The 10,395-nt window shown below is 44.4% G+C and overlaps 2 protein-coding genes across 7 annotated transcripts in view; one reads left to right on the top strand and one right to left on the bottom strand.

Moving 5' to 3' along the window:
- Window positions 1-72: 72 nt before the first annotated feature.
- Window positions 73-6,373, bottom strand: LOC118123452 (phosphoribosyl pyrophosphate synthase-associated protein 2). Its single transcript, XM_035180851.2, is given in 12 exon segments — window positions 73-1,447; window positions 1,526-1,672; window positions 1,781-1,851; window positions 1,994-2,046; window positions 2,048-2,140; window positions 2,296-2,351; window positions 2,542-2,657; window positions 2,747-2,919; window positions 3,010-3,076; window positions 3,535-3,587; window positions 4,780-4,940; window positions 6,218-6,373. Coding segments are annotated over 11 exon segments (1,071 nt in total). The 5' UTR covers window positions 4,863-4,940; window positions 6,218-6,373; the 3' UTR covers window positions 73-1,288.
- A 3,040-nt stretch (window positions 6,374-9,413) lies between these two features.
- caskin1 (CASK interacting protein 1) overlaps window positions 9,414-10,395 on the top strand; it is a 62,668-nt gene continuing 61,686 nt past the window's right edge. For 5 of the 6 annotated variants that reach the window (XM_047343950.1, XM_047343951.1, XM_047343953.1 and 2 more), the window contains exon 1: window positions 9,414-10,208. In XM_047343950.1, coding sequence (XP_047199906.1) covers window positions 10,115-10,208 — 94 coding nt within the window. In that variant the 5' untranslated portion in view covers window positions 9,414-10,114. The remainder of the gene's footprint in view (window positions 10,209-10,395) is intronic. The other variant, XM_047343954.1, reaches the window with a different exon arrangement.

Here is a 10,395-nt window from a genome sequence, read left to right on the forward strand (position 1 = left end):
ACAAACAAACGGTTGAAATAAAACTTTCTTGGCTGCAGTGATTACAAATTAACAACAAGCTCCACAACACGGTGATCTTCATCATATTTATTCAGGTTAAGTGCTAAAAATAAATACAAAACATTTTTTGGAACACATCTGGTAAAGTGACAAAGACCTGCTTGTCAGGTTTTGCTCCTCAGGAAAAAGCTTTCGATTAACTTCTGCAGCTTCCGCTGCAGTTTGTGATTTTTCTTCAAGTGTAACGTGTTTAAACCGATTTCAAGAACAACTGGAGAGTAAAGCTGTGGCTGAAGGTTTAAACCTGCGACGGGTCCAGAGCCGTCCAGCTGGAAGCAAACTGTTCATCTGTGGCATGAACAAATAAATAAAGAGGTGGCGTTGAAAGCGATGGCACACATTGTTATATGGATGACTCATATATATATTTCACAGGTGCACTGTTGTAAAAAAAAGGTTTGTCACAGCCAATTCACTACAATGAGAAAATAGTTCCCAAATTAATTCCAGTTCAACTTTAGCAATTAGCAGATTTGACACCAGATTAGCATTTGAGCGTTATGGTAACCACACAGACGTACAGCTAACGAGTCTGAACTAATTGTATTAGTAGCACATTCACACAACATAAATGAACACAAACTGAGGTTTGGATTTAAACGTGCACTCGGATACACAAGTTAATTAGCTGATATTAATTAGTAACGTTAGGCATGATAAAGGCCCGTGGGTCGACCGTCCTGTAGAAGGCACTGGCACTCAGTACAATCTCCTTCACTAGCATCTATGAGACATTCAATGCCAACAAATATCATGTTCCAACACAAACAGCAGTAATAATGGGAACATATTGGGGGGGGGGGGAATGCAGAGGAGGTGGAGAAGTGACTAAACAGAGGTAGTAGACCTACTCAGAAAGACCAGAGTAAAAAACTGAAATGTGTTTGGCAGCAGTCGTCGCAGAGACAGGCAGGAGTCCAGTGTGTGTTCCGCCAGAACCAAGGAACAAAACTACGAGTCAGCAGCTGTGTCTGAACTCGGCGGCTGAACTCCTTCACAGCCCCCGAGTTCAGACACAGCCTTTATATGTGTATTCAGTCGTCTTCTATGTCAAGCTGCACTCAAAGGGACAGGTCAGCAGTTTGTATTTGTACACTATGATACAAGTAGGGCACTGGAATTCATGTGTGGATGTGTTTATCATTCATCTGTGTGTCTGGAGACGTCATAAAGGCAAATGGGAGTGTGTGTGTGTGTCTGTGTGTGTGTGTGTCTGTGTGTGTGTTGTTCAGTCGTCCACTCCTATGTTGCGGAACAGGTAGGACATGGACTCTCCGTTGTGGATGCGGCGGATGGCCTCCGACAGGATCATGCTGATGTCGACAGTTTTGATTTTGGGACACTGGAGCTTCTGGAGCTCGTGGGGAATCGTGTTCGTCACCACCACCTGGAAAAGAAAAGAAAAGAAACCGTGAGACGAGAAGACAACGAGACGAGCCTCGACTCTGATGAAAGGGAAACTCGCCTCGTCGATAACAGACTCCTCAATGAATCTGGGGGCGTCGGCGGAGAGGATGCCGTGTGTCGCCATGACGTAGATCTTGTAGGCCCCTCTTTCCTTCAGCGTATCCGCCGCCGCCACAAAACTGCCGACGTCATCGATGATGTCATCCTGTAGGAAAAACAGAGCCGTCTCAAACATGAATCAACGCGTGTGGCTGTAAGTTAAGTACAGTGTTACTCAGTGATGGTTGTTCATGTGTTCATCAGGAGCTCTCACCACGATGATGGCGATGCGTCCTCCTACATCCCCGACCACTGTGATGGGAGGTTTCTCTTTAGGGATCAACACTGGAGACGAAAAGAACACAAACCTCAGGTGAGGGAGAGGTAACAGCTCTTTGTCTCTTTATTATCGACCTGTGTTGACTTAGTAACCTGTTGGAGTCGGTTTACTTGGGTTTATCTCTGTTAGTGTGTGTGTGTGCATTACATGGTATGTCCATGCTGGGGTGAATGGCTCCGGTGGTCTTGACGGTGGGTGGAGTGCCGCCCGTCCACCTGGTCTGATTCTGCATCCTGAGCTTCACCGTGGATCACAGCGAGACCCAAACGCAGTCGTTCTGCAAACGACTGAGCCCTGCTCACAGAGAAATGGAAATATAATGACTGTCTATACAAACGTACTTGTGGAGGAAGAGGGAACAACATAGGTTCATGATAACATGTTAAACAGCAGTTGAAATGTAATGAGTGAGGATGATTTCATTAGATCAACGTGTGCAGAGAACCAACCTTTTGGCAGAAGACGGGGATTTGGCCACAATCACAGCATTTCTGTAGTCGGGGATCTGGAGGTCACAAACATGTTGGTTAGGTACTCTTTGAAAACCTAAATATCACACAGCAGGAAGTTACCGAGAGGTGCGTCTGGAAACAGGAGCTTCTACCAGTGACGGTCGTGTTTCACCCAACACAAGTTAAAAAGGGTAAGAACACAGTTGTATCATGGAAGTTGTGCAGGAAGTCGTGTGTCTCTACCTCCTCCTGAATGTACTGCAGCAGGAAGGGCGACGCTCTCAGATTGTCCACTGGGATTTCAAAGAAGCCCTGAATCTCTTTCTGATGCAGGTCCATGGTGATCATGTGGTTGAGACCTACGCAAACAGAATCAATGTTTACAGACAACACGTTTCCACCTGCAGCCATGACGGACACACACTGGAAGCAGTTCTCTCACACTCACCAGCTTTACACATCATAGAGGCGATAAGCTTCGAGACGATGGAGCCCCTCTTCCTCATCTTACACTGCTTGCTGTAGGGGAAGTAGGGGAGGACTCCCGTGATGCTTCTGGCACAGGACGTCCTGCAGGCGTACACCATGATCAGCAACTCCATGATGGTGGTGTTCACATCCCTGGTCCAGCGGAGGCAGGGAGAGAGAAGACGGTGTAAACAGAACATGTGACAGAAGACGATTCAGAGGAAACCTGGAGAAACTTCTTACTTGGAGACTGTCTGGATCACAAACACATCTTTGCCTCGCACCGACTCTTGGATCTGAACCCGTGTTTCTATGGAAACAAAAAGGAGACGACAGCTAAAACATTTGCACGTGTAAACAATAAAGATTCATCACAAGATTCAACCTATGGACTTTATTTTCTATTTATGTATTTAGACTAAAAATTTGCACCGGAGCAAAACCATACTCACAAGCTCCACGTGCACATAGTAGCATTAACTAAGTATTAATTATTTTAGTTCTTTAATATTAGAGTAATTGTGATTTGGAAAATCTTGCCTTCGAAGGTTTTGCATAATTAGAAAATGAAATCATGTGATCTCATATTTACATTAAGACTATCTGAAGAAACCGTCCTGTTAACATGTCAGATATAATTTAAAGTGAAACATGCTGAGTGGTTGAAGGTTTGAAAACTGGATCTCAGTGAGATTACATAAAGGATAGATAATAAGTATAATATGAACACATGCATAAGAACTTGATCCCTGTCGGACATCGTCTTACCTCTGTTGGCTTCCTGGTACACCTGCACCTTCCCAAGCTCCACCCCTAACCGCCTGAGAGAGAGAGAGAGAGAGAGAGAGAGAAAGAGAGAGAGAGAGAGAGAGAGAGAGAGAGAGAGAGAGAGAGAGAGAGAGAGAGAGAGAGACTTAGATTTGGTTTTAAACCTGAAATATGCTGAAGGTTATACAGTTGAGTTCAGCCTGTTGCCATTACTACAGAGAGAAGGAATGCTAACAGATAGATCGTTTAAAAATCGAAATAAACGTACATTTTGTACTATACGCAGATTTATTTGTTGTGTTTATTCTTCCCTTCATTTACGGAACGTTATATTAACGTGCTGTGTTTTGTTCTTTCCATTTTCTCACACCCGTGCAGACAGAGCCTGGAATTCAGTGTGCGATAAGCCCGGCTGGATATTTGTTTTATAAACACGCACAGACTCTCTGTCCTTGTGGGGTCCAGGACCGACTGCACTGTGCGTCCCCCCCCCACTCTGCTGTGCAGTTTATAAATGTTGTGTTTACACATAACGTGAGGAATGAAAGTAGCAGCTCATGGATGCTACAATGGAGGCCACACGGCTCCATTGTTTTGAGCAGGTCCATGAAAAATAGCCGCGTTTCCCATAAACACACTTGTGAAGCACCAGAGACGTGTCCTTCACTTTGCTTACTCGTCCTCCGAGTTCACACTGGATGTGAAGATGTTTAGAGAAGCCTGAGGAGAAGTTAACCCTTCAACCACAAGGACCAGAACAAACATGTTTCTCAGTTATCTTTTAAATATATTTACAAACTTAGAAACTTCTTATTGACATGGTTGGACTATTATTTGACTAAGAAAAATATGTCTAAATTCACCAGGTCCATAATGTAAGTGGTCTTAAGATCACTTAATGTTTCCTCACATTAATAATAATGATAACTTGACCTTGCACAAGCAGAATACTGTTTCACAGTTGGCTTTATCAAAACGGTTTTCTGCTCTAAACTCTGCTGGCGCCTGCAGAACCAAAAGCTCCGATGGAAACACGGCACACCCAAACTTATCTTTCAGGAAGTGTGAGTTAAAGCTTTCGTTTTCTTTTTAATCTTGCAGCAGCTACTTCTTCTTATCGTATTTTTAAAAAAAAAGACAGCAGCACACTCGTCCCCACATGGTTGTGTTCCACCTGCATTACTGTGCAGACGTGTTGTGTCAGCGCTGCATGTTTAAAACGTTAGCTACGCCTCCTGTACTCACTCTGCAATCCTCTTGCTCAGCTCGCGGTTGGACGGGTGCGAGTTGGCGGTGAAGATGACCAGGCCGCCCTTCGTGTGGTTCATGTCCCGTGGGTCTCGGCCGCTGCTCTCCTCGCACTCGGGCAGTGGATCCCTGGGCACCCAGGCTGCACTGAGACCTTCCTGCAGCGGAGAGGGAGGATCGGTTACTTCCTTTAAAATCTATGGTCAACTTTCATTTCTCGAGCAGCAGAGGAAACTTCATGGTTCGTCTTAAAACACGAGCAATAAGCCACTGAACTGTTTCTTTTCATGAAAGAAACCGATGGCTGTTCGTCTTTAAGCCTAAAAGTAGAACCATCAACTTCCTTCTGTGACGCGCTTCATATCAAACAGCAATTATTAGACAATTAATCCGTTCATCAATCGTCATTTTTATGCCAAACATTAGAAGGTTTGAACCCTTTTTTAAAGTAAATCATTTAAGATGCATTTCTAAACAGAATCACTGTGTTTTGGACTTTTGTCTTACATTTTACAGACAAAACAAAATTACTGAACTTAAAATAAAAGTCAGTTGCAGCTCTTAACATATATTAACATATATTCCAAACCTCATTAACTCTGCTTCACTTTATTCTAATAAAATGTGGCACAGATAATAACCAGATGTTGTTACATGCATTAAAGACGTGTTTGGCTAAACTGGATGAAACTGAACCAAACTAAAACCAGAGGTACGTGTGCAGTTTATTATTATTTTTATTATTAAATTATTATATAAAAATACTAAACTTAAAGGGAGAAAAATTTAACGAAACCAAACGGTGTTGTGCAAAAGGTAAAGTGTGTTTTTAATGTTGCTTATTAAACAATAATAAAACCAAACGTGTTGTGCAAATTGATAAAAGCAGTAACAATAACATCACATGTCGTCTGCAGCCATGTGCAGCCACAGGGGATCCGCTCTCCTCCCCGGAGTTACACCGTCAAACATTCATGTTATTATTATTATTTTTTATTGAACACGAATTAAAACGGTGCATTTTCTTCTATTTGACGGATTAATGAACAAACTCGTGGTTTGAATAAACAGAAGAAACTGGTTCAGCGTCGTTAGCTTCTTCACGTTGCTAAGCTAACGACGCAACAGCAGCTGCGTGCTCCACTTCAGTGCGTGTGTCTGCGTGTAAGTGTGTGTGTGTGTGTGTGTCTGTGAGTGTAGCGTGTGTTTACTTATAATTACATAATAGTACATATTATATATTTTATATTATATAAAAACACTTCTGCTGATTTAAACTAGCTCGCATCACCTGACACGAGCTAACGGACCAGGCGACAGTCGGAAATAATCCCGGGATGCGTGACTCGACTCCCCGACACAACACAAAGCGTTTAGAAAACACAACAACGAGAGTTTAACACACATTTCAAAAGGGATTCGAACCCACACTCACCAGTTTGGATGTCGGGTTCGGTTACAAGATGCAACCAACACAATAAAAGAGAATTAAACGGAACTGAACTCCGCTTCTTCTCGACCTGCTCCGCTCGATCTGCTCCGACTTCCGCGTCGCGCTCTGATGGACGTGCGCCTCGGCCACTCAGAGGCCGGTATATGCCGACGGGGAGGTGCCGAGACGCGTTCACGTGTCCGTTACGAGCTCGTAAATATCAGCTTTTAGGGTTTTTATTTGATTTAATTGGACATGGCAGAAAAACAACAACAGCATAGAAAAGTTTGTTTACAACAAATACATATTTAGTTATTGATGTTTATCGCAGTTGAGAAGTGAGGGTTGAAAAGTGATAAGAACATTTCAGGACCGAGGGAAATGAGATCAGGGAGTAAAATAATACAGAAATAAAACATAACACAACAGCAATGAAACAATAATAATAAAATAAAATGACAGATAACACTTCTGCAGCTGATGTACAATTCTTATTTTTTTATTTATATGTTCTAAATGAATACAAATGAATAAATGAATGAAAATCTATAAAAATCACTGTTATTTATATTATTTGTGTAAAATATCCTTCTTCTTCTTCTCCTCTCCCTCCTCCTGTGGCTCTTCCTCCGGAAGTTATACAGGAAGTCGTCTGTTCCCGCCTCTGAACACACACACACACACACACACGTACACACACGCACACACACAAGGCTGAACTCGTGGTGGTGGCCTCTTCCTTAAGCACTCTGAATATGATCAATGTGAGTTTGCCTCGTTTGATGAGTTTTTTACGTTTATGTTTAAGTCTTTTTAGTCATAGATAGATAGATAGATAGATAGATATATAGATAGATAGATAGATAGATAGATAGATGAATAAACAGATAGATAGATAGATAGATAGAAAGATAGATAGATAGATAGATAGACAGATAGATAGATAGATAGATAGATAGATAGATAGAGAAATAGATAGATAGATAGATAGATAGATAGATAGATAGATAGATAGATAGATATACAGATAGATAGAAAGATAGATAGAAAGATAGATACACTTTATTGATACCAAATTTGGAAATGATTGTATTACAGCAGCATGTCGAGGGCATTGCACATAGAGCACAGTAGCAATAAAACAGATACGAATAATTCAAATAGCTCAAAGTAGAATGTAATGAACATATAATTAAAAACTACATACTCCCTAAGGAAATGATATTATTAATTATTTACTACAAGCTTAACATCCACTTGTATGTACATATTTGTCCACCATTAGTTTATAATGTATTTAATTGGGCACAAGATGTCTCTCTGCATGTTCTCTGTGACCTTCTCATTTGGACAAACAACAACGATGGTAAACACCAGAGCCCTCGTGGGACTTGTAGTCTGTGTGACTCTCCACAGGGGGGCAGTGTTTTTTAGTGCATGCTTCAGCCTCACTCAACATCTTGACTTCAGTTCTTCCTGATCGATGCAGTTGACGTTCAAGTTTAAAATCAACCTGGTTGATGAGAACATTTCAGGAACTGGTTTGCTTTTCCACAGGCTGGAGCAACCAGAGCCACGTCAGTACGTCTGATGTCTGATGTCTGATGTCCCAGCAACACTAATAAGAAGGAGACAGTTTGTCTTTGGCATCCAGACTCTAAAATATCCTCTCTTCTTTGCAGACTGGACATGACACTAGCTCTGTTTTTTTTAAATGCTGGTCACCATGTATTGGTTGGTCTTACAGGTCCCGATAATCCACCGTCCCTGACCTGAGAGTTGAGGCCTGAGGTAGAAAGAGATGGTACAAACAGATCTTTGACAGTTATGAGAAAGTAACATCAGTTCAGCAACCACCATCCATTAAATATGGATCTGAGGAGTCATTCCCGCTCTGCTGCTGCTGCTGCTGCTGCCGCTTCTTCTTCTTCTTCTACTCCCGTTTCTTTCATCTGGCTTCTAACTTTCAACGTGGCCTCGTCTCCTAAAGCCCTGAAGGTCCTGGTGTTTGCTCCACATCCATCAGTCCCTGTCTTGTTTGTTTGATTGAGCGTGTGATGAAAGGGTGTGTCCGCCATGCTGTTAAAGAATTCCATTCCCCCATCACCAGTACAAAAGCATTAAAACACACACACACACACACACACACACACACACACACACACACACACACACACACACACACACACACACACACACACACACACACACACACACACACACACAGAGAGAACAGACCTCTCTTTGATGCAGATGGGTTTGACTAAGTGCCTCATGAATCTACAGTTTCCTCCCTCAGACATATATTGAATCCGGTCTCAAACCCAGTGTTCCTGTCTCACAGCGGAGACAGAGAGACAGGTGGAGGCTGGTGGGGACGGCTGGAGAATAACATGTATGTGTAGAGACAATATCAAGTGTTGTTACAGCTCCAGGTTGAGTGATCCTGCTCCTGCGTGAACAGCCACAGATTTATAAATATACTCTCGGTACCATATGGGTTACTTTTTAGTGTCGTTACATAACTCGGTGGATATGTGGAGGAGGCAGAGAGCAGCTTCCAAGTACTGATACTGCCCACACACACACACACACACACACACACACACACACACACACACACACACACGATGGAGAGGAGAGTGGTGGTAAAACTCTGGAGGACGTTGGACAGAGACGATATGTGTTGGTCTCTAATTGTCTTTATGAGCAGAGCAGCATCAGCTGCAGGTTCCAGTGTGAATTCTATAGGTTCATAGAGAAACTGAAGAAATCACCAATCGGCCAAAGAGTTTTTCTCACCGCTCACTGAAGAGTTCATGGGATATTTGGACGGTTTAAATAATTCTCTATGAGTCGCAGAGTGTTGACATGGATTTTGAATCATTAAGTTTTTAATGATGTAAATGTTATAAATCTCATCTTTAAAATGTGTAATAACATTTTATCGAATGGAAACAATAAGATGAGCAAATCAAGCTAAATTTTACATTTGTTTTCAATATCTCAGAATTTGGATATTTAATATACCTGCTAACTGTTACTGGTAAAGTTATTCTCCCATAAAGCTTTGGGAAGAGAGAGAGGGGGGTGGGGAGAGATAGAGAGGGAGAGGAGAGAGAGAGAGAGAGAGGAAAGTGAATAGAGAGAGAGAGAAAGAGAAGAGGGGGTGAATAGAGAGAGAGAGAGAGAGAAAGAGGAGAGAGGCGGGGGAGCACCACGCTCTCGTTCCGCCCCCGAGTTGCAGAACGAGCCATTTATCGGTAAGAGCCGTGCCAGCTGTAGAGCGCGCGGGCGCGTGTACGTGCCCCCCCTCTCACGCGGAGGATCCTTACCAAACGGAACCGGAGCGCACGCGGGGATGTGATGGCCGCTGCACATCTGGATCGTGTTTACGACGCTGCGCACGAGAGCGGAACAACCTCCGGAGAGACGCACACCGCGCGCACTCGATTTTTCTCTCACACGCACAGTCATGTGCGCGCAGTGAGCTCGCGAGTCTCCGTTTGACGCTCGTGCTCTGGACCTGTCTCGGGCTCGGTCGGTGCGCAGCTGCGGGAGGAGACGAGCCTCCGGGAGGAACCGACACCGTCCATCCCGCAACAAAACACCACGCACGCCCCGCCAGCGCGCTCCCACTGGAGTCTGCAAGGGCCCAGTATCCTCCGCTCCCATCCCCATCCAGCGGCGCCGCGCACGGGGGATACCCGAGAGCATCCCTCCCTCTCCCAGCCTCACTCACCCCCATCATATGGTCGAGCCCCCCGAAGGCTCGGATCCAGCGGGGGAGCAGGAGGCGGCGGCTCGCGGCGGGCGGAGACGCACCCTCCGCGCGGAGCAGGCGGTGAAGCGCCGCTGTGTCGGAGGATGCTGCGGGAGTAGCGCGGCTCAGAGAGCAAGATGGGGAAGGACCAGGAGCTGCTGCAGGCGGTGAAGACCGAGGACCTGCTCACCGTGCAGAAGCTGCTGCAGAGGCCCCGGCCTGGGAAAGCAAGTAAGACCCCCCCCCATCTCCCACATACCACCACTGACTGATGCTACTGTGTGTGTGTGTGTGTGTGTGTGAGAGTGGGAGGATGCATTGAGGTGTATCACTGGAGATTAGCGGTGTGATTGGAGACTGACAGTCCGTCTTAAGACCCCTGTCTGAGTGTACTGCAGCAGAGAGAGAGGGTGGGAGT

Source organism: Hippoglossus stenolepis, chromosome 16 (genome assembly GCF_022539355.2).
Source record: "Hippoglossus stenolepis isolate QCI-W04-F060 chromosome 16, HSTE1.2, whole genome shotgun sequence".
Taxonomy (NCBI): Eukaryota; Metazoa; Chordata; class Actinopteri; order Pleuronectiformes; family Pleuronectidae; genus Hippoglossus; species Hippoglossus stenolepis.